The sequence below is a fragment of the Notechis scutatus genome, chromosome 2 (assembly GCF_049901735.1).
Source record: "Notechis scutatus isolate UNSWTSFEM ecotype Mainland chromosome 2, rNotScu1.2, whole genome shotgun sequence".
In the NCBI taxonomy this organism is placed as follows: domain Eukaryota; kingdom Metazoa; phylum Chordata; class Lepidosauria; order Squamata; family Elapidae; genus Notechis; species Notechis scutatus.
Window position 1 is genome coordinate 250807683 of NC_142010.1, and position 24852 is coordinate 250832534.

The 24852-nt window shown below is 42.2% G+C and overlaps 1 protein-coding gene across 6 annotated transcripts in view; it reads right to left on the reverse strand.

The window, feature by feature from the left end:
- ZNF532 (zinc finger protein 532) overlaps window positions 1-24852 on the reverse strand; it is an 88893-nt gene that overhangs the window by 40590 nt on the left and 23451 nt on the right. For all 6 annotated transcript variants that reach the window (XM_087958561.1, XM_026666370.2, XM_026666369.2 and 3 more), the window contains exon 2: window positions 13019-15386. In XM_087958561.1, the coding sequence (XP_087814687.1) occupies window positions 13019-15358 (2340 nt within the window). In that variant the 5' untranslated portion in view covers window positions 15359-15386. The remainder of the gene's footprint in view (window positions 1-13018; window positions 15387-24852) is intronic.

Consider the following 24852-nt stretch of genomic DNA (forward strand, 5'->3'; position numbering starts at 1 on the left):
TGTCTAGGCTGGGCTTAATTTGTGGAACGCTCCTCCTCCTCCACGGGACTCCTCCCCAGCGTTCCCCAGTTTTGGCTCAGCCTCGTTGTGGATAGGCAGTGCTTTTTGTTCTTCCTTGGCCAAAACAGGAGTATTACTCAGCAGGTTTGGATATAGTCCAGTTCGGGTTTTTTTCAGGCTTTTAGCCTCCAAATCCCTTTATGATCTCCCGACGTTAGCTCTCTCCATCTGGTCGTCGGAGATCATTTATATTTTCGGGCAGCGCTGTTTCGCACCCGAAGCAGCGGGCGGCTTCAGCATTGCTCCGAGCCCCCCCCCCATCTGCTTGTTCTACTCACTACCATTGTGATTCCGCATTGCCTTTCTTTATATCGGCAATAGCGGCGTGGGCATTTTCGCTCTCATCCGAGTCATATCGTTGAGTTTTCCCCTCAGAACGCCGTCTTGGTGTGGAAAGCAGTAAGAATTCTTTCCACCCCTTCCCCTGCCGTTCCTTTTAGCCACAAGGAGAAGCCATCGGAGGCATTTCCCCACGCGGCGGGAATTTGTTGCTGGGAAGCGTGCGCGCGCCAAAAATGACGGCCATTATTTTTGCCTTTACTTTAAAAAACAAAACAAAACTGCGTGGCCACGCTATTTGTAACTTGAGCTGTGTGAGGTAGTTTTCCTTCCCAATCAGAGGTTTTTCCTTCTGATAACCTAAGGAATTATTACACCTCATTTTCTTATTAGATTCTAGGCCATCCGTGTATTATTGTTGGCTTAACCCTCACAGCCTTAGCCAGCAGCACAACAGCGAGCACCCAGGCCCGTGTCAGCCTGTGCAGGGAAGCTGTTGAAGGCCTTTCTTTATTATCTTGGCCTTTCAGGCGTTCTTAATTTGGCTGTTTGGATATTCACTCTATCAAGCTATTTCTCTATTAATTTAGATCTCTCTCTCTCTCTCTCTCTATCTATCTATCTATCTATCTATCTATCTATCTATCTATATTTGTTTTCTGAGGTTCTCGCGGGTATTTGTATGTGGATCTTTGGATGTGGATCATCGAAACGTTGCCTAGATACTTCCAATCTTACGCGGGAGAAAACCCGAATAACCAAAGATATATATATATATATATCTTTTATATATATATATATATATATATATATATATAAAAGAACAGAATTGGCCCTAATTAGAAATGAACTTCACACAAAAAGATTTCTCTAGACCAAATCAACAAAGATCTCCTTACACTTCACCTCAGACTCAGCAACAAGATTCACCCCTTACTTTGGGACAAATCCAAACAACTCGCTGTCTGGAGAGCGAAACACAGACCACCCTCAAAACAGACACACACACCAACAAACTCAGAAAACTACAACAATGCCAGAAACCAACTCCCCCTCACAGCCACACATGAAACAAACAGTGCACAACATCTCAGACAAGATCCTCACCGAAGCCGAAACCAAGGTCCTTTCAAAAGGATTCAACTTTGCTGTTGCTCCCAAACACATCCCCACAGAAACCATCATATGCGGAGTTGAAACCAGCCTGACCAAAACCAATCCTGATGAGGCTAATAGAACCAGACTCGAAATCACCAACATCCTCTGCACTAGCAAACCACCCAAAAGCAACTTATCCAAAGAAGAACAAACTGCACTACGTAACCTGAAAGAAGACACCAGCATAATAATCCTACCAGCAGACAAGGGCAACGCGACAGTGGTTATGAACACATCTGACTACCAAACCAAGTTAACCAACCTACTCCTAGACCCCACATACAAACCCCTAAAGACAGACCCCACCACCTACCTAGAAAAAACCACCAGATCCAAAATAAAAGCCTCCCCCATCAGTGAAGAAATCCAGCAAAGAATCATACCCAGAGAGAAATCATCCAGATGCCCTAAGCTTTATGGTCTCCCCAAGATACACAAAGAAGGAACTCCACTTAGACCAATAGTCAGCTCCATAGGCTCACCTCTACAAAACCTAGCCAAATTTCTCGCCAAACAACTACAGCCCTATGCAGAATCCATCAACTCACATGTAAAAACTCATTCCAGTTCATCGAGATCATAAAGAAACAAAACTTACAACCCAGCGACCTACTAGTTAGCTTCTGATGTCATATCCTCTTCACCCAAGTGCCAATAAAAGAAGCCTTGACAGCCATCCAAAACAAATACAACCACCCCAAGCACATCCTAGATCTGACCAACCACTGTCTATCCAATACATACTTCACCTACAATGGACAAAAATACAAACAAATAGAAGGAGCACCCATGGGATCACCCCTCTCACCTGTCATCGCAAACCTCTACATGGAACACTTTGAAACACAAGCTCTAGAAAAATATGATCACAAACCCAAACTCTGGCTCAGATACGTAGATGACACCTTCATAATCTGGCCACACGGGAAAGAAAAACTGAACAACTTCCTCACACACCTCAACAGCCTACACCCCAAAATACAATTCACCATGGAAACAGAAGCTAACAATCAACTTCCCTTCCTAGATGTCTTGGTATACAAAAAACCCAATGGCTCCCTAGGACACACCATCTACCAAAAGAAAACACATACAAACCGCTATCTACACGCACTCTCACACCACCACCCAGCACAGATCTATTCCGTAGCTGAGACACTCATCTCCAGAACAAAATGCTTAGCTGATGAACAACACCTAAAAACCGAACTAAACACTCTCACCAACGTACTAACAGCCAATGGATTTCAAAGAAAGAAGATCACCCACCTAATCCAAAAAGAAACCCCAACCAAAATCCAAGACAGAGAACAAGAGAACAGCAAAGCCCTCCTCCCATATATAAAAGGCACTACAGACAAAATCAGCAAGATCCTCCAAAAACACAACATTAAAACAGCATTCTGCACAAACAGAAAAATATCCACCATCCTAAGAAACCCTAAAGACAAAAATCGAGTTAGAAAACCAAGGAGTATATGAAACCCTGCACTGCCTGCCTCACCACATACATTGGACAAACTAACAGAAGAATAAGTGCACGCGTTGAAGAACATAAGAACTCAATCAAAAAGAAGAACCAACCTCTTCCCTGGTCCAACACCTCAAAGCCACAGGACATGAGATTGACTTTAAAAATACCAGAACTATCGCCAAAACTGAACACCACAGCAGCAGAATAATCAGAGAAGCCATAGAGATAGAAAACGCCCACACAGCATGAATAAAAGAGATGACACCTCCGCTTACCAGCCATTTGGAAACCCGCCCTCATGAACAGACGAGTACCCAACATGATAAATGACACCAGACCCACACCCATGAGGGCCACACAAGATGCCACCACCACACTTCCACGTAAAAATCAGACTCACACCCACACAGAAGATGAGACACGACCACAGACCAGAAGCCGCACTGCAGCTGCATCACTACCCACTTCAAACTCCTCTGAACCATACATGAAGCGAACTGGCCCCCACCATGAAGATGTGGTACCGACCACGAACTCGAAGCCAAACGAACACAGACCCAGACCCCAAACTCAAAGCCATATTAAAAACCCAAAATGCTACATCACAGCCACCCGCTCAGGACATCACATCAGAAAACTCAAGAAATTACACCTCAAGAACTCAAGAAGTCACAACACAACAAATGACCCAGGATATCACAGCACAAGACCAAGGATACCACAGCAATAAATCTCAAGGTCATCACACAACCCATTACCCAAGCTGTTACTACACAGGAGGCTAATGGAAAAGAGATCAAAACACAACGACCCAGGAGATTACAACGCAAGACCCAGGATACCACAACAAAAGAACTCACAAGCCCATCACACAACCCATTACCCAAGCCGTTAAAACACAAGAGGCTAACGACCCAGGAGATGACAGCACAAGATCCAGGATATCTCTACAACAAAAGGCCATTACACAGCCCATTATACCAACATCAACTCCATCAACCAATCAAGAGGCTGCAGCACAGCCAACCAGCCCAGCACACCATCCCCACCACTTGTATATATAGAGAGATGGCAGCTCCGGTCACACACTGCTTGCACTGGCACTAAGCCGAAAGCACCAGCCTGAAGATGGCGAGTGGGACCTCGCCGAAACGTTGCCTAGATACTTTGAATCTTACGCAGGAGAAAACCCGAATAACCAAAGATCCATATATATATATATATATATATATATATATATATATATATATATATATATATATATATATATATATATGTGTGTGTGTGTGTGTGTGTGACTTTCATTCACTCCAATAATAATAATAATAATAATAATAATAATAATAATAAATATTCAGTATTAATATCTTAATAAGGAAAGATATTATTACTGTGATATGACTCATATTATATATACATATATCTTAATTGAAAAAAACTAAACAAAACAAAACAAGGGGATATTATCAGGGCAACCGGTCCCTTCTTGGATTAGGCCCCTGGGCGTGCCAACCGCCTCAACAGTATCGCTTTGAATAACGAGCATACTGCATCTCTTTCCATTCAAAATGGCAGGCGGTAGTAGCTCTCAGACCTCAACATCAAGGGTCAAAGCTAAATCTCAGCACAAATCCAAGCAGACAAAAGGTCATTCTAAAGCTTCAGAAAAGTATGCCAACATGCGCCATAAAGCATTAGAAAAGCAAATAGATAGGTGTGCAAGGGAGGCACACAGGGCCTCACAGGACCTTCTGCCCCCCAGTCCAGTACCGTCTACTCTTCCCATCCTCCTCCTCTCCTAGATCTCTCCCTCTCATCCAGACACAGCTTGGTTTCCCAGAGTCAACAGGCCCAGTTACCTGGAACACAGACCACGCGAAGGGCTCCTGAAGCTACATTCACTCGGACGGCTGCCGGTCTTCGACAGGATGACATTCTTCCAGAGGAAGTTCCAGAGAGAATGAAGGCATGGACGGAGCTGGCAATCCACCAGGGAATTGCAGCAGGTCTTCAACACGCAGTTCTGACCAGGGAACACCCGGTAACCACTGACTATGATTCTCAATCTCTAAGGTCATTGGCCAGATCGGAGCAACACTATACTCAGGTACAGTTTCAGGGGGACATGCCCCTCCAGGGGCCGCAGCAGGAGGAGGAGGAGGCAGAAGAAGTGCTCCCAAGATTTTTTTCCCTCGCAAGGAGCGGAGAACTTCAATTTGCTCCGCTGTCGTTGGCCCCCGGGACTTCTATATGCATTCCCGCCACTTCCACTGCTTCCCAAGGTCATCCAGAAACTGCTAGACGAGAGGGTGGAGCTGCTTCTAGTAGTTCCTTACTGGCCCAGACGGCTGTGGTTTGCAGACCTCCGCAGTCTGTCTATATCAACACCATGGAGAATTCTGCCAGACAGGGTCTTGCTAACCCAGGGACCCCTTCAACATCCAGACCCTCAATGGTTGCACCTGACCGTCTGGAGGTTGAGCGGAGTCATCTGAAGAGCGAAAAGTTTTCCAACAGAGTTATCGCCACCATCCAAGCCACCAGACGCCCCTCAACAACTCGCATTTACAATGCCACATGGTCCAGTTTCTGCAAATGGTGTACCAATTCTCAAATTGATCCCATCTCTCCATCTGTGGCTCAAATCCTAGAGTTCTTGCAAGAGGGATTATCACCTAATACGTTGAAAAGACAGGTGGCGGCCTTGGCGTCAATTCTCACTTGTGAAGGTCAACTCTTTCCCATCATCCACGCATACGGAGTTTCCTTCAAGGAGCCACAAATTGACGCCCCCCAGCGGTACACCGTTATCCCACCTGGGACCTTAACAAGGTCCTCGTCGCACTCACTAAGGGCCCTTTCAAACCCTTGAAATCGTCAAGTCTCCAATTTCTGACATATAAAGTAGTTTTCCTTGTAGTGATCACTTCTGCTCGTCGTATTTCGGAACTTGCAGATTTGTCTTTCAGACAAGATCTTTGTGTTTTCCATTCTGACCAGGTGGTCCTTCGTCCTGATCCTACGTTTATTCCCAAAATTAACTCGGTTTTTCATAGGGCACAAGAGCTGATACTTCCTAATTTTTGTCCCAGACCATCCCAAGGGTTGGAACTACAATGGCATAGGCTTGATGTGAGGCGAGCAGTGCGAATATATATTAACCGCACAGCAACTTTCAGAAAATCAGAAGCCTTATTTGTGTCGTTTCAGCCCAACACTCAGGGATGCAAGGTCTCATCTTCTACAATAGTCCGTTGGCTACGGGCTGCAATAGCGAAAACGTATCAGACTCAATCACTGCAGGTGCCATGGGGCATAACAGCTCATTCAACAAGGAGTGCTGCAACATTGGCAGCGTGGGCCACACAGGCACCAATAACTGAAATTTGTCGAGCCGCAACCTGGGCCTCTCCATCGCTATTCATTAGGCATTATAAAATAGATGTGTTTGCATCCGCTGAGGCCTCCTTTGGCAGAAGAGTTCTGCAACAGGTCCACAGGGACCAGGAGGGGTTTCCAGACCAGACGGAGTCCCTCCCGCAGGACAGGCCAAGCTTTGGTATGTCCCACTACTGGATGCTCTGAACAGGTCATGGGAGAAAGGGCGTTGGTGCTTGCCTGACACACCCGTTCTCTTTGAGCTATGAAGAGCATCCAGCCCCACCCTTTTTCCATTTGATGGGGTCCTGTTTTGACCAACAAATTTGTTAGGGCACTGAGGACAAGGGCGTTTATTTCTCTCGTCTTCGCGAAAACTGGGGAACGCTGGGGAGGAGTCCCGTGGAGGAGGAGCGTTCCACAAATTAAGCCCAGCCTAGACATGCAGAGACTGAAGCACCTCCCACTACTGGATGCTCTTCACAGCTCAAAGAGAACGGGCGTGTCAGGCAAGCACCAACGCCCTTCATCAACAAATAAATTAAACTCTGAAATGTTTCCTTACTCTTTGCCTCAATAAGCAGTGTTGTCCACATGGCTGCTGTTTTCTTCAGCAAGCTCAGTGCAAAAGTTGTTTTGATGTGATCAGTGAGAAATTCCACTGGTCTGCCTGACATCAACAACTCACACCAGGCGACCAAAGTATGGAACTGATCCTGGTCCTCTCCAAGATTCTCCGGCCAGCATTGGTCAATCTGTTGAGAAGCTGTCGGTTGAGGCAAATTCTTCTCCGGTTGCTGCGTTAGTTGTATCACGGCATTCTGTAAGCTAGTCATCTGTACAACTATTTGCTGTTCGTGTTTTAACAACATGGCTGCCAGATACTCCGCGGTTAGCAGGGTTCCTTGAGGATTGGACGCCATTCTTGAAATTCCTCTCTTTGGAAAAGATTTAAGAGACTTGCAAGATTGAGTCAGCCCTCATAGCTAAACCAAACAGGAAACACGACAAGATGAACTAATTCTACTTTATTGTGAAGCTACATTAGCAGAATCTTGCAAGTCTGAAAACACAAACTTCCAGATTACATCATTTTTAACTGCTTATTTTATGGGGGTGGGGGTGGGGAGGAGTGTTCCCTAATTTTCTTTCTCTGAGCAATAAGCCACTGGCGGCTCCTGCCTCTCTTTGTCTACTTGTTTTCTAGGCAGCATCTCTTCCCTGTTCCCCAACACCACCCACACATTCCATTACATCCACTGAGACAAAAAGAAATCAAAAGAGCTAAAAAAAATAATAATCAGTGACTTTGGGAGTAACGAATGTTTATTGCAATGCTGATCTCTACTTATAAATCTATATATACAAAAGCGAAATACCACTTACGCATCATCACAAAATCTCCAGAACCGTACAAAGCCTACAAACTTGAAATTTGGCACATATGTTTCTCTTGGCTTCTAGGGGCTCACTAAGAAAGGATTTTTCAAAATGACCATCAGAGCATTAATATTTCATATATTGTTATTAACATGCTCTGATGCTAAGGAGTTCTACTCCCCCTCCCCACCTGAAAAAAAATCTGTTCCAAATGCAAAACAGAAGCAGAGGAGAGGAGTTTCAGTTTCACAGCAGCAACCAGTTTTAGTACAGAACAGTTGAGCTAAGCCACGCCCAGGCTCCTTGCTGTCTCCTTCTTACTTACACAGCAAATACTGTTTCAGTTTCCAAACAACCCTCAACTCTCTCACACCCTGACAGGATGCTAGCCAGATGAATACCAATGGATGCTGTAGGCAGAGGCAGAATTTTTTTCCCTTATTTTCCTCCCAAAAACTAAGCCTGACCACATAGTTTCATAGTGAAGCATGGGCACTAGAGCTAGTTACTCTATAAAAACTTTAGATAAGCTAAGCAGATTTATCAATCCTAACAATTAAAAAAAAGGATTGTATCCCAGCCTTTTGCAATCTGATAATTTACAGAGGATGGATTTCAGCCTTCTGACTTCCCAGTCAGGATGACCAAATGGGGATCTTGATTTAGGGAATAAACGGAATGTTCTAATTGTAACTAATGGGAATTTTGTGAAATATGGACTTCTCATTTAGCAGCATTATAACTAGCCAGCATATCAAGTCCATGTGCATTAACAAAATTAATCATACAGTCTATTTCACTAACTAAAACACAGCCATGCTAATGAGTCTTATTTAATTACCAGGAGTTATAATTATATCAGTCTCCTCTGAATTATTGGAAACATGTAATCCTTTGAGGGGATTAAGTATTATATTGTTATATTCTCTGGTATGTTACTGTTCTGCCTGTTTTAAGGCAGAGAAACGCAAACAGGGATCTGGTGTTTTACTGAAGATATTTGTATTCCACATTTAAAATTAATCTTCTTTTAAGCTAAATTGTCTTAGAAACTTATTTTTAATCATAAAGTACAATATTAAGAAAATGAAGAATGCAAGCTGGGGTTGCCCATAAATGATCTTCCAGCTTTCATGTGTGATCAGCAGCATTTCAGAGCTATCCAGAAACAAAAGTTTACTATTCTGGCACCACCACTAAAATGACTCTGTCACAGCATACTTCCCATTCCAATGATATTAGCAGTGACCTGAAAGCAGTTTCAAATGTCAATAATGAAATTCAAGAGCTCCGTATGGCCCAAAGTAGTCCTTAAGATCATTGTTAAAATCTTGAATAGCATGGGGCCAGTTATTAGAAGCATTAATGCTCAGAAATGAAATAATATTGTATCATACCTTCTAAATCTCTCCTTTAAAAGCTTTAAAATTCTATTTGAGAATGAGGGTTGTAAAAAGCCTTCTAGTGAAAGAATGCTCTGTAGAACTGATCTAACCGCCCTCTTTTCATACATTATGCCTTTTTTCAATTTCCCTTCACAGTTGCACATCAATCAGCCAAACACAGTTGATGAATCCTCTGATCGGGATTCATATCAGCATGTCTGTTTCCCCCCCACTCTTTTTTTAAGCTTTCTAGAGGGTCATGTTTATTCGGGAATTCATCCCTTGCAGAAGATGGGTAGCTGATAAAGCAGCTACATGTCTGTAGATCAGGGGTGTCAAACTCAAGGCGCTTAAATCTGGCCCAGAAACAGCAAAGGACCAGCCCACGGTGCCTCTCTGCCAGCAAAAATGGAGCTCGGGAGGGCTGCCGTGTTCCCTGGAGGAGGGTTGCAGGAGGCCGTCACAGCCGAAAACAGAGATCAGGAGCCCATTTTCACAGAGCGCTTGGGCCACCACAGGCGCCCCCAACACGAGTGACATGGAGCTGGCTATGCCCATCCTGTCCACACTCCCCCAAGGTCATACACAACCCTGATGTGGCCCTCAACGAAATCGAGTTTGACACTCCTGCTGTAGATGAAGCTCCAGCTCAAATTATACAAGTGTAAAAAGAGAAAAAGATAGGTCCTCATGTAATGATCACCTGTTCAGTGACCACTCGAACATACTATGGCACTGAATGAGTTTAACTTACAACCAGTCCTCATAACTATGTTGATCACAGCCAGCTTCCTACAAGCAAAGTCAATGGAGAAGCCAGCAGGAGATTACAAATAGTGACGACATGACATCCTCACTTAACGACGCATGGTGATTTGCTTACTAACAGCAATTGGAAGTGCTGGAATTTCTGCTGCTAAGCCGCATGGTTGTGTGATGTTGGTTTTTATGACTACATTGTACAGTGACAGAAATTCCAGTCACAATTATTACTGCTACTATTACTAACTATTAGAAGGAAAAGCGTGGGCAAAATATTACTGGCAAAGTTTTGTTGGCCACGACTATAACAACTAGTGATGTACCAGAATGCATTTCAGAAAATTATCCTCCTTACCCTAAACATTTAGCTTTTAATTAGTTTATAAATGCTTTTTCCCAGTGCCAAGCTGCCCTATGACGTCTGCATAAATTTTATTTATGTTATATATCAATTGGGATCTGCCCAGAATTGATAGATGAGTCGCTATGCAGGTAGTCCTCAATTTACAACAGACCATTTAGTGATCGTTTGAAATTACAATGGCCCTGAAAAAAAGTGACTAATATCATTTTTCAAAATTACAACTATTGCAGCATCCCCATCATGGTCACATGACCAAAATTCAGACACTTAGCAACTGATTCATATTTATGGCCGTTGCCATGTCCTGGGGTCACATGTGATCAGCTTTTGAGATCTTCTGGTAAGCAAAGGCAATGGGAAAAACCAGATTCACTTAGCAAAGCATGTTACTAACTTATCAACTGCAGTAACTCACTTAACACCTGTGGCAGGAAAGATTGTAAAATGGGAGAAAAATTCACTTAAGAAATGTCTCGGTTAGTAACAGAAATTTTGGGCTCAACTGAGGTCATAAAAGTCAAGGACTACCTGTATAAAAGTTTTAAATAAATATGAAATCAAGGGAGGCTAGTGAGAAATGACAGGAACGCTTATTTTAAATGGAATTGTTCTCATCAATCCACATTTATCACAAGCTGAAATAAAAACTATTCAGACTGAGAACCTATATTTATTCTTTTCTTCACCAGGAAGAAACATAAATACCTTCGGGGCATATAAGAGGCCTTGGATAGTCCCCCGTCCCCCCCAATATATTGTCCAACAGTTTACAGTATTTTCTCTTTTTAAAACTTTGTGCTACATTTTTACAGTCAATTACCAGAGAAGGTTTAAGGAAATGAAGTACAGATAGATAGCTGGGCTTATCTCTTCTTTTGTTGTCAGTAAGTGGAAAATTATTTGGAAAAACATATATTAGCATTTGGGATGTTTCATTTGCATTGTTGCCACCACTGTAAATCCTTAATGCAAAATCCATGTTGGTAGAGGATATAGTTATTCCATCTATCCCATTAAAACCCATTTTGTATAGAAGATGTTAAAATCTGCCACGTAAAAGGAAACAATAACTATGAATTGCCAACTTCACAAAACAAAAAAGTGACAAGCCTATATATCACAGCAGGCATATTGTTACACGGACTTCATGCAAAAATATTGCTGAGGAGACTAAAGGCCAGAATAAGAAAACTTGATAGAAAAAGCTTAATTGGGATTTAAAAAAAGGGGGGGGGGGGAATGGTTACACCAGTTGATTGATGAACTGGAAAGATCCCATAAATAAGGATATGCATTATGCAAGTTGAGTAAATAGCAAAAATTGCTAACATTAATTCAAGCACTTATAAAAAACAGAAAATGTGCTAAGTAACTCTTGATTGTCAAAACCAAATGTCACATGAAAAAAAAACCTTTAAATCTCAGCAAAGAATGGATGGTCTTTTTGCTGTCACTTTGCTTTTCATTCCCTCATATTTATCCATGTTGAAAATGTCCAGCATGGCATATTCAGTAATGATGGTGGCTACCAAAGAAAACAGAACTTCCAACAAAACCTCTAACACAGCTATTTCTCAAACAGTGTCTTTCTATTGTGCATTTTAAGATTTATAGGAATTGTTGCCTTCTGCACTTTTATTTTTATTTATATATTCCCTTTGTTATTTTTATAAATAACACAAGGTGGTGAACGTATCTAATAACTCCCCCTTCCTCCTATTTTCTCAGTAACCACAACCCAGTGAGGTAGGTTGGGCTGAGGGAGTGACTGGCTCAAAGTCACTGGACTGGTTTTCATGCCTAAGGTGGGACTAGAACTCACAGTCTCCTGGTGATTGGCCCAAAGTAACCAAGCCAGCTTTCATGCTGAAGGAGACACTAGAATTCACTGCTTTCCATTTTCTAGCTTGGTGCCTTAACCACTAGACCAAACCGTATTTTTTCTCTGATAATCTAAGATTATCATGCTGGAGAAGATTATATGTAAACCTACTAGTCATATAATGGGGCCTGACCTCCTAATTTATGTAACACTTATTCTTACCCAATGGTGCGATTCAACGGGCTGTTAGTTTGATGATCGTGCGCTTCACCCAAACCGGTCTGAACCGGTAGAATCCCACCCGTTCTTACCACTGTCATCCTTTTTTTAAAAAATAGGTGCTTGGAGCAACAAGAACTATCTGTAAAAATGCAGAAAAGGGCATGGAGAGAACAGTAGCATTTTTTTTTCTAATTTGCTCCATTTCCATATCCTAACAAAACTAGAGGCAAGGAAAATGAGTTAGTTCCATAGTTATATGTTTAGTCTATAACTTTCATTAGGAGATTCTGCACTAACCCTGCAGAAGTGTTTGACTGCAGTGTTTCTCAACTTGTAACTTTAAGATGTGTGGACTTCAACTCCCAGAATTCTGGGAGTTGGAAGTCCTCAGTTCTTAAAATGGCCACAGTTGACAAACACTGTTTTACAGTTGACTTTGTCTTTTGTTTTTGAGCTATTATAACTCAGTTCTGATTTTTCAGTATAGATCTAAAGAGAAAACTATATCCTTATATTCTAAATAAATAAAGGGCTAAGTAGGAATCCCAAGCCACTTTTGTCCTTTCAAAGCAGTAACTACTTTTCAAGCAATTCCTCCCAATTTAAAATCCCCCTTCCACTGCTTTGCTATAAAGCTTGAAAGAAAACTTGGAAAAATCCCCCATCCAAAGGTGTTTTTTTTTTTTTTTTTGCACACGGCAAAAATACTGGAATGTAAACATAAGATACTGTACTTGTCCACTTGAGTCTGCAGCCTGCTGGAAGTGGGTGGCTAAAGACGTTTCATCTTGGAAAACTTCATTACACTCCAAACACTTCAGACTATGCCTGCACAACTTCGAAGAGTCTTCATCTAGAGGCATGGCTGGTGGAACAGGCGTACTTGAAGGAGCTGATATGACTGTCCCAGTTATGCCAGACTGTATCTTTGTTATGGTGTGGGTGCCCATTCCGGTGGCATTCTGAAGAATGGACGACGTAACAGAACTATTGCTTGTGGGGGAAGCTATCATCTGATCGGCAGGAACTGGCTTTAAGATCAAATGAGAACACTGCATCACCACCCCTTTCTCTTTGTGACCCCGTGCGTGAGAAAGGAGGCTGCATTTGTTATAGAAAACCAGGTTTTTTGTGCAGTGGTTACAGGTGACTTCGATCCGCACGCTCCTCCTGTCGTAGTGCTGGGCCAGGCTTTTTTCAAGGGCGAAGGAGTCACCGCATTCCAAGCATTTGTAACCACGTGTGGGTAAAGCGATGCCCGCGTTTATAGGAGGGCTAAGGTTTGGGATATAAACTGGGACGGGGTTAACACTGCTGAGCACCTTGTTGAAAGCCTCAACGACAGAGCTCTGTAGAGAGGACACCACCTGAACCCGAGACACTTTTTTCGAAGGCTGAGATGCTGCCGCGGAAATTATTGCCTGCTTGATCTGTTGCTGAGGTTTCGTGAGCACTTGGCGGAGTTCGGAGGTGGTCTGAGCACTCTGAGGCAGTAGATTAAGGTTGGCAAGATGGACCGTCTTTGGCACAAGTTTTGCACTGGCAAGGCTCGAGGCGGGCACCACAACTGTTTGCTGCTGTATGGCATTGGCGGCTTTGATGATGGCACTGCTGGCACTTTGCACCGAAGCAGCAGATATGACGGTGGCTTTCACCGTGGTGTTGTTTGCAAGTTTCAGATTGATCACCTGTGAGCCTGCCGTCTTGACAGCCGAAACAGGAAGGAAAGCAGTTGCCACGGGCTTAATGGTGACTTGTTTGGGAGTGAGCTCTGCAGACGCCACCGCGTTGCTGACCACCGTTGATTGGAGAGGTGCCCTTGGGGGAGAAGAAAGAACTGCAGCAGACGTCGGGGAAGACAGCAATGATGTCACAGAAGCCACCATGGAAGCTGCTTGCTCTGGTTTCCGACCGCTGTCCAAATCAACTTCAGGCAACACACGCGTGACCGTTCTCTTGATCTCCCCCGAGGACGTCTTGATGGTTTTGATGCGCACTTTGGGGATGGCTGGCGTCGAGCCTGCAGGTGATGGTGGGGAACCTTTGCTGCTGTTTTCACTTGAGATACTCCTGGGACTGTCAGGCTGTTTGACAGGGGCCTTTTTTGCACAGTCAATGAGACTCTGAGATTCGGGGGATTTGTCCACGGTGCGGGGGCTTTCACTGGTATCTTTCTGCAAGGGAGAGGATCCCCTTGAATTGGATTGTGGGTCTTTGCCAGTATCCGTGGCTGCTTTCTTAGCACTTAGAGCTGCAATGGCAGCAATACAGGAAGAGAGTTTTGCTGAAGATTTTGCTTTAGTCTGGGAGAGACTGGTAAGGGTTGCTTCTCCTTTCTCCGTGTTTATTTTCCCATCGACAGCTCTGTTTTCAAGGAGTTTCTCTGAGTTTTCTTTAAGCAGCTTGTCATCTATCTTCCTAGCTTTAAAGGGTTCATAGTGACCTAAAGGTGATGGGTTTGTTTCCGAGTCTCTTTTAGACACCTTGGGCTTATCAGAATTACCTGAACCTGCAACTCCGTGCTTCATCAAGTTTTCTCCCCCGAGTACTTTTAACTTCTCATAGTCCTGCTGGGAGACAGACCTCGTTAATACGTTTGTTCTGAAATTTCCATGCATGTCCTCTTTATCCGGGGGGTCGTCCACCTCGATTTTTTCATCGTCGTCAAACTCTTCAGCACTTGAGATAGGACTAAATTGGTTAAAGGCAGATTCTTTCAGTGTATTTTCCGAGATGGAGCCTTCGTCTTTGAGCGATTTGTCTTCCTCTTTATTATAACTTTCTAGAGCTGATACTGGTAAGAAACCGTTGTGCAACCCGTTGCCTGTGGAATGGTGGTTGTCTTTCTCCGCTCCTTCCGAGGAATCAATTGTCCGCACATTTTTCACAATGACACTTACACCGACGTCAGATGAGGATGGTGCGTGGGAATCATCCTCGGGATGGACATTCTGCTTTATATGGCTGTCGTGATCCTCGTGGCCAGATTCAATAGCCGTTTTTGGGTCAACCATATCCGGTATGTCAAAGGCTGCAAGTAGATCATCAAAGTCTGGAGTCTTCATATCTCCCATGGTCACGTTAAACTTTTTAGGAATCAATCTGCAAAACAAAACAAATTTTGGGTCAGCACCTTTTGTTCTTTCAAAACACTATCTACATTTCAAACAATACCCTCCTGATTTAAAAAAAAAATTAAACACATTTTAAAAATTATCTGTGGAAATAAAGCTTATGTGTTTTTTTTTTAAAACTGGCTATTCTTCCAGACCTTTGTCTCTAATTTATGTTAAAAACTCACAAATATGGAAACTGCTACAATTTTAACTAATATACCAGAAATATTTAATATAATATACAGATAAAACACATCAGCACATCATCAAAATTATCAAAACCACTAATTTTAGCTCTATTTAATGAGTTCACCATATTGCATTGAATGAAAAAGATAATTAGCTTAGAGTATCTGAAAAAAATAATACTGTATGCATTTCACTGAAAAATTCTCATCCATATTCTTTACTAAGCTTAATATTTTAAAACAGTATCACAAAAGTTCCATTAAAACATTTAACTCAATCTCAGTATTCAGTGTAGCTAAATTCAAAAAAAAAAAACCCTCTGTGTCTTTCTCTAGGAATAGGAGACAAGAAAATACCTATTTTCTTCATTATAATCATAATTATAATGTCTAATCTGTACAGGGAAAAAAGTTTCAGACAAAAATTCTGAATAGAAACAGAATTAAAATAATAATTTTAAATAAGTATATTCAGGGTCCAATGAATGCGAAAGAAAGAATGACGGTGTAAGTATGTTCCAGGAATGGGACAAGAATTTTAAAAAGATTTTCCTCTGTTAGATGAAGAGAGAGAGGGATTAATTTGTATGTACCTAATCCTCCCTATGCTACATACAAAAATGGAAATTGTTATGTTTAAATATGGATACATTCAAATTATACCAACATGTCCACAATGAAAAAGAAATACAATTCTCCATGCTGATGACTTAAAAATAAAAATACCTAATAAAATAAGAAGCTTATACAGAATAATACGTGCACATGTAAAAAAGCACCATGTATCCAATTCTAATTCAATTTTAAGATTATATGACCAATTTCAAAAGTCAATCTGAGTAGTGGGCAGTAATGTGTTAAGTAAAAATAAAAAAAGATTTCCTTGTCTAGTCATGTCTAACTCTAGGGCGCAGTATTCATCTTTTTTTTTGGTCAAGGGAGCCAGAGTTGCCCAAAGACAATTTCTGTGGTCGTGTGGCCAGGATGGCAGTTACACCAAAGGCACATGGAACGCTGTTACCTTCTCACCAAAGTGTTACCTATTAATTAACTATTAATCTACTCACACTTGTATGCTTTTGAACTGCTAGGTATCAAGTAGGGACATGTAAAATATCATGGAATGTTCCAATCCTAGAATGGACTATTCCAACCTGGTAATGAACCAATCTGAGCGTTCCACAAAGTTGCTGACCCATGGATTGGTTGATTTTGAGATCCGATTGATTTTGTAATATAGATAATCCTCAACGTATGACTATAACTGGGACCAGAATTTTAATTGCTAAGGAAGGCAATTGTTAAGTGAGTCATGCCTGATTTTATGACCTTTTTTGCTATTGTTGTTAAGTGAATCATTGCAGCTATTAAGTGAATCAGACAGTTGTAAAATGAATCTGCCCCCACCCTCCATTCTGCTCACTGAAAGCTGGCTGGGAAGATTGGAAATAATGATCACACAAAAGTAACTAACTTTTTTCAGTGTCATTGTAACTTTGAATGGTTGGTAAACAATTGGTTCTAAAAGTTGAGCAAACTTCCTGTATTTGGAAGACAGTAATTTATTCCAAACTCAGAACAGTTTGTTTTGGGGACATTTTGCATACCTATTTTGTTTTGATACACATAAAGCATTTCTAAACCACATCAAGGAAATAACCGCAATGCCTGACAATCACTGTAATCAGGATGTGTAAACCAGGATTTGGCAAAATATTTCAGAGATAAATGACAAAATACTGACAAGGGTGAAACTCTTGCAAAATCTTTAAAAACATTGTGAGATTTTGGCAATGCACACAATCTCATGAAAAACTGGATTTTTCATTTGAAGTTTGCAAAAAATTGCCTGCTCTGGCTCAGTGGTCCCCAACCTTTTTGTACCAGGGACCAGTTTCAAGCACAAACACTTTTTCAAAAACCGGGGAATCCGAGTTTGGTGGTTTGCTTGCAGACGTTTCATTACCTGACTAGGTAACATCTGATGTTGTTACCTAGTCGGGTAATAAAACATCTGCCAGCAAACCACCAAGTTCAGGAGCGCCTCGGCCCTGCCTCCCTCAGCCCCATCCCTCAGGTGTCTCCCTCCCTCCCTCAGGTGTCTGCCTCGTTCCTCTCTCAGTCGCTCTCTGCTGCTGCTCCACCAGCCCAGGAAGAAACTGATTCAAAGAAGCGGGGGGGTGGCTTTTCCTGTCGCCGCAGCTCCTCCGAGCGCCCGTTTACCCCCACCTCCACCCGCCCGCCCGCGCAGTTCAATCCACAGTGCTCCCGCCTTCTGCCTGCCTTCTTCGTTTTGGAGCAGCTTCGGCTGATAAAAGAGGCGAATAGTTATTATTCTCAGCCGAAGCTGCTCCCAAACAACCAAACAGGCAGGCAGGCAGAACGGGGCACTGAATTGAACTGCGTGCGGGCGGGCGGGGTGGGGGTGAACGGGCGCTTCAGAGGCGCTGCGGCGACAGGAAAAGCCACCCCTCCCCGGCTTCTTTGAAGCAGTTTCTTCCTGGGCTGGTGGAGGAGCGAGAGAGCGACTGAGAGAGGAACGAGGCGGGAGGAAACCGAAGCCGCTGAGCCAGAGAGCAGGACAGGCTTCGGTTGCTTCCTCCCTCCCCTTCTCTCATTTGTGTCCTTGATCCCGATCCCAGCAGCATTCACCGAAGGCGAAGAAAGCCGCCATTTTTTTTATTTTTTTTCTTTGCGGCCCGGTACAGAGTGCTCCACGGACCGGTAAGGCCCGGTGGTTGAGGACCCCTGCTCTGGCTATCAAAAATAGTTTATACTAGCTCTATATCTGTACTTCACAACGAAACTATGCGATCGGACTTAGTTTTGGGGGAGGAAAATAAGGAGAGAAAATTGTGCCTCTGCCTACCAGCATCAATCGGTATTCATCTGGCTAGCGTCCTGTCAGTGTTTGGAAAATGAAACATGGAAACTGAAACAGTATTTGCTGTGTGAGCAAGGAGGCTGGGCGTGGCTTAGCTCAACTGTTCTGTACTAAAGTTGCTTGGTACTGTGAAACTAATACTGAAACTCCTCTCCTCTGTTGTGTTTTGCATTTGGAACAGATTTCTTTTCAGGTGGGGAGGGGGAGTAGAAATCCTTAGCATCAGAGCGTGTTAATAATAATATAGGAAATACTAATGCTCTGATGCTCATTTCAAAAAATCCTTTCTTAGTGAGCCACTAGAAGCCAAGAGGAACATACGTGCCAAATTTCAAGTTTGTAGGCTTTGTACGGTTCTGGAGATTTTGTGATGATGCGTGAGTGGTATTTCGCTTTTATATATATAGATTTAATTTGGGGAGTTCCACAGACACGATCATACTTTGTGAGGGCCTCTGGTTGATGATCTCTGCTGTAAACTAGCGGGAATAAATGGTGTTGGGAGATGGAAACAAATCAAGAAAAAATGGTGTCTCAAAACATCCCTTTCTAAAACCTCAGGCATATTTCAAGTTTTGCTTCTTTTCTTTTATGAAAAAGTTCCTTGTTTCAAACTAATCGCAATCCATCTGTAGAAAGTTAGCACCCACCACTCTCCTAGAAGAATGAAATATTCTAGGAAATATTAAAAAGGCAGAATATTATATTTCCCTGGATGAGAAAAGGAGAAAAGTGTTTTTAAAGACAAAGCAGGTCCCTGCCCCCACTTCAGCTTCAGGGTGATGGGATTAAGACATTGGCCCTCAGGACATGACAGGATTAGCCCTCTACCCATCTCACCACATGGCACCTGGGAAGATTACATCACCCAGCAAGATTCAACCAAACTTGGGACTCAAGACAACCTACAAAGTTACCCCTGCATGGCCCCATGGGAGTCTGACAACCAATCAGGATACATTTCTTGCCACAGGAACAGGAAGTAAGTTCAAAACCCAACAGAGAATATAAATCTGTGTCCCTCTCTCATCCATGTGCTCTTTTTTTGCCCAGGACCTCAATGTGGTCCTGTCCACCATTAAACCATCTTGCCAAACAAGATGTCTTTCTTCCCGCTTGGAACTGAACCCAGATGAACATTTCTTCCAACACATCTTAATCATAAAGTTCATATAATGCTAAATCAAACTAGAAGCAAAGATAGCAGGTAAGGAAGAGGGAAGACATATGAACAATCAGCTTATCCCACCCTCTCTTTTATCTTTATAAGTCGCAGCTTATATATGCTCTGAAAGCGCCTACTGTGGCAAACAAACTAGTAAATCAGTGTAATTTTAAATTGGCTTGGCAAAATTATTTGAGCCACCTGTTTAGATCTGAGGTATAAACATCTGAATATCATAGGCAAAATGAAGAGTTGGAATCGAGTGAACAGCTTACATACCAGGTGACTCAAAAATCCTATTAACAGCAAATTATGAGGCTCTGTTTAGCTGCCACTCCTCCTTGCTTCATTCAAATTTTCCATTACAATATCTAACAACAAAAATATTTCCTCCAATATTTTTGCCTTTTTATTGAATTTGCTCTCCCCAAATTAGGTAATCTGACAAAACCAATTGGTACTCTTAAAAAATGAAAAAGGGCTCCACTTAGTTTGCATTGCTGCAGTGGCAACTCATTTTCTCCAAATATTATTGCAAAACAGAGATTATCATAATTACATTTGCTGAAGGATGATCTCAGTATAAATGCCAAAAAGATAAAATAACCCATCAAATAAAATCCTTTTATATACTCATATGCTAGTCATTTGCATGAATGTATGTTAAAGCTGTGCAGCAGTTTAGATTCAATTCCAAAAATTGTACCAAATTGTGCCAAGGGCTGCAAAGGGCACCTATCTAAGCCCGACTCATTTAAAGAATTTCGGACGCATGCTATATTGACGAATCACTTTTTCTGAATCAAATCCAAAATACCGTACAGATAGTCCTCGACTTACAACGGTTTGGTTAGTGACTTTTCAAAGTTGCAACATCACTGAAAAAAAGTGGCCCATGACCATTTTTCACACTTACAACATGATCAAAATTTGGACAACTGGTATGCATGTGTGACGGTTGTAGCGTCTCAGGGTCATGTGATCTCCTTTTGTGATCTTCTAACAAGTCAGATGGAGAAGCCAGATTCACTTAACAACTGTGTTACGAACGCAACAACTGCAGTGATTCACTTACCAACTGTGATGACCCAGGGTGGGATACAAAAGCAACAAAGTCACAAAAATAGGAGAAGTCCCTTTAATTCCTTCAACTTGGCCTCCAAGGTCCAATTATCATTGACTGGAGGAAAAACTCCCCCACAAACTGTTGCAAAAAGGAAGAAATTCTGTTCAAACTCAATATATATATATATAAATTATAAATAGAAAAAACAACACAAACCACACTGAACAAATTAATGAGACAAGGCAGGATAAGGGCTATCCACAGATATCAAAATACACACACTGGGAAGGACACCAGGACTCAGATAAGAACTGACAGACTAGAATTATTTCACGCTTTGCTTCCAGCACTGGGCCATGTTTCTCCTTTTAAACAGTCCTCACAACTGCAGCCCATGAAGGGGGATCAGGGCCCTTTCCTCCCCCATAGATCATGCCATTCACATTTCTCCCTTATCTGCTCCTCCCTGCGTGCCCTAGGATGAAGACGGGATGGGCCTGGGTCTTCCTCTGAATGCCCAGCCGGCCTATGCCCTTCCCCATTTTCCTCCACAACCACCGAAGCCACACTCCCACTCCCTGTCGGCTGTTCCTTCTCCCCCTCGGAGTCAGATTCTAACAGAGGCATGACACCAACTGTGATAGGAAAGGTTATAAACTAGGGCAAATCTCACTTAACAACTGTCTCACTTAGCAACAGAAATTCTGGGGTCAATTGTGGTCATGCTCAGATACCCTTAGATGCTGTTGCCCCGCTCCATCCAAAAGATTATTAACTGATATAGAATCAGATGATGTTAAGACCCAAAGTCACCAGAGATGGGAATCAGTGAATACTACCACTGGTTGCAAGACCCACTTTCACAGTTAAAAAAATAAGGTGGAAGGAAGAAATCTGTTTTACTTTAATGAATCCGCATATTCATTGGATAAATCTTTAATAAATAAATCTTTAATAAATAAATCTTTAGCCTACTTTCAGCTAACGAGAAAGCAATTCCAGATTAAACTGAAGGAGCCATGGTGGCTGTCAACTCATAAAATATTTCTATGGTCGTTTTAGAGTTGCCAATAGAAAGGGAGGGGGGAAAGGATGTTTGAAAGAGCAGTGCGGCAGCTTGGAAAGTGAAAGTGCATTCCATGCATAGTTTTTCAGAGATAGTAAACTAGGTGACTGCAGTTTCTGCTGCGCAAAAATCTGACTGGAGAAGATGATTGATGACTCTTGGCTATGGATGTGTCTCATTGAAGAATATGAATTACGATACACCCAGGGGGTGTGGGAAACCAGGGTCAAGGGTGAAAATGAATTATGTGTCTCAGTCGGCTACACCCAGGCAGTGCCGGACATGTTAACTCCCAATAAATCCTTTGAAGTTTTGGAAGTTTGGTTCGAGACTCATGATTTAATTGGGGTAACTGCTGGAATCCTGACAGCGGTGCAGTGGTTAGAATGCAGTATTGCAGATTAATTCTGCCGACTGCCAGGGGTTTGATCCTCACCGGCTCAAGGTTGAGTCAGCCTACATTCCTTCTGAGGTCAGTAAAATGAGGGCCCAAATTGTTCAGGGCAATAGGTTGACTTTGTTCACTGCTTAGAGTTTAGAGTCCCGAACCTTTCCTGCCTGGCAGCCCAGCGGGAGGAAGAGGGGAAAATTCCCTGAGAGTGGCAGGACTTTTGCGTGTAAGGGGAGCCATCGCTTGCACGAGGGGAGCTTCTCATGCTTGCATGCGCTCGCCCGCCACTTACACAGGCCGGTTTCAAACAGGCCACAGCCTGGTAGTGGTCCATGGCCTGGGGGTTGGGGACCCCTGCTGTAAAGCACTATGAATTGGTATATAAGTCTAAGTGCTATTGCTAAATCCTTCTCTCTCAAATATCAGTGGGTTACTTCATGACTATGGAAGATCTCACACTTCACCAATGTACTGTGACCACATATAAGGAATGCAGAAAATATTTTCCCAAGCAGAATTTCCAAGCAATTACACAGGTAGTCCTGGATTTACGATCAACAACTGAGCCTAAAATATCTGTTGCTAAGTGAGACATTTGTTAAGTGAGTTTGCCCCATTTTACAACCATTCTTGCCACATTTGTTAAGTGAATTGATGCAGTTGTTAATTTAGTAACAGGGTTGTTAAGTGAATCTGACTTCCCCATTCATTTTGCTTGTCAGAAGGTTGCAAAAAGTTGACCCCGGGACACTGCAATGGTCATAAATATGAATCAGTGGCCAAGTGCCTGAATTTTGATCACATGGCTATGGGGATGCTGCAATGGTTGTAAGTGTGAAAAATGGTAAAAAGTCACTTTTTTCAGTGCAGTTTGCAACTTTGAACAGTCACTAAACTACCCGTATTCAATCAAACAGGGAGAAGTAAATAATTGATTTCGTTTTTCTCCCATAAAAACAATATTGTCTGAAATGCGTTAGTGTTGTACCGATCTAGTTCTACAATTCTTCCTCAATTATTTCTTCTATAACTTGCTGCAAAAAAGACGGAAGCTTTGCCCCATTGGTAAATAAGAGTTGCTTAGCAACAGGCCTCAAGCAACCTAATGTGCTTTGTAGTCCCATTCTCCCAATGTGGAAATATGCTCTGTTAACTCCAGAGCATAACTTCCTACATCTCTATGTAGGAAACCATGAGAGATCAGCACAGAACAGCTTCTTATCTTGTACATTAAGCCCCACCAAACCTTTCTTATGTTGTTCTTAGCTGGGACAATACTGTCCCAGTTTCCTGACCTCAGTAAAACCATTTCTAAGTGAGATTTTATTGTATAATTGTCCTGCTTCCTTTATGGATTTTTTGAGGATCCAGATAATATGGCAGTAACTTTGTAATCCCCCAACGTTTTCGTACTATTGCACCTATCTTCTGCAATATTTTTTTTAAAATTGTTGGTGAAGGGGGCTAGAAACAAACAGCAATGCAAACACTGACCTGAAAATAGGCAACTGGAATGGAATGAGAATTGTTTTTAGAGAAACAAAAAGATTCTCTAAGAATGCTTTTCTTTCTGGTGCGATATTCAACTGCAAACGGTGGCCTTTGTGCCATGTCAAAATAGTTTTCTTTTTGTTTTACATTAAATAGATATTCAATTAAAAACAGCCAATACTTCAGAAGATCTTACAAAAGACTACAGAGATGATCTGGCTATCTCATGACATATCAAAGGATTTAATTTAAAAAAAGAACAGATTTGTTTTAATTTAGAATCTCAGCGACACCATTTTCAGCGGCAAAGTCTCATGCCTTTTGCAAGCAAGGTCGAGCTTTCTCTGACCTTACAAAATAGGAAATATGCCACAAAACAGCAATACATCTTACTCAAGTTAAGCAGGATGTACTTATAAAATGTCCTTGGTTGCTTCCAAGCACAACAAGGTCAGATTGCAATAACCCACATACACAGGGAGGGAGAGAGGAAGAGGAAGGGAAGGAGGGAGAGGGAAAGAGAGAATTTTTAAGTATCCTTTAAAACAGGGGTCTCCAACCTTGGTGACTTTAAATCTAGCAGACTTCAATTCTCAGAATTCCCCAGCCAGCTTTGTATGGCAGAGGAATTCTGGGAGTTGGAAGTATGCCAGGCTTAAATTTGCAAAGGTTGGAGACCCTGGCTTTAAAATGAACACAACAATCAATTTCAACCACAGTTTCTCTCTTCTTTCTTTGAAGAAACAGTTTAAAAATAAGGAATCTGGAATTTCCTTCATAAGGGTGCCCCTGGCTTCTCTTGGTGCCTGCCAGTCTTTTAATCCCCCCCCGCCCCAAAAAAAATTAAATAAATTCATTTTAAAAAAATAAATAGGAAGCCAACATACTAAATAGACAAATATGATCTTCTAGGAGCCTTATTTACAATAATGCGCTCTGAGCCCATGATATTAAAATATTTTTTAGAAAACAAAAATGGTTCGCTTGCAAGTGTGCCCACCTGATCTGGAAAAAGATAAACCTTAGCCAGTATCTTACTCCAGAGGTGATGACAGAGTAGCAGGTAGCTTTCTGATAAATTGCTGTGATCAGAAAAACTAATCAGAAAAAGTTGAATTATACAGTCTTATTGCAATGAATAAAAATAAAGGAATATCAGAATGCTCAGTTCTCCCAGGTTACTTGTGTGGCAGACCTCAAA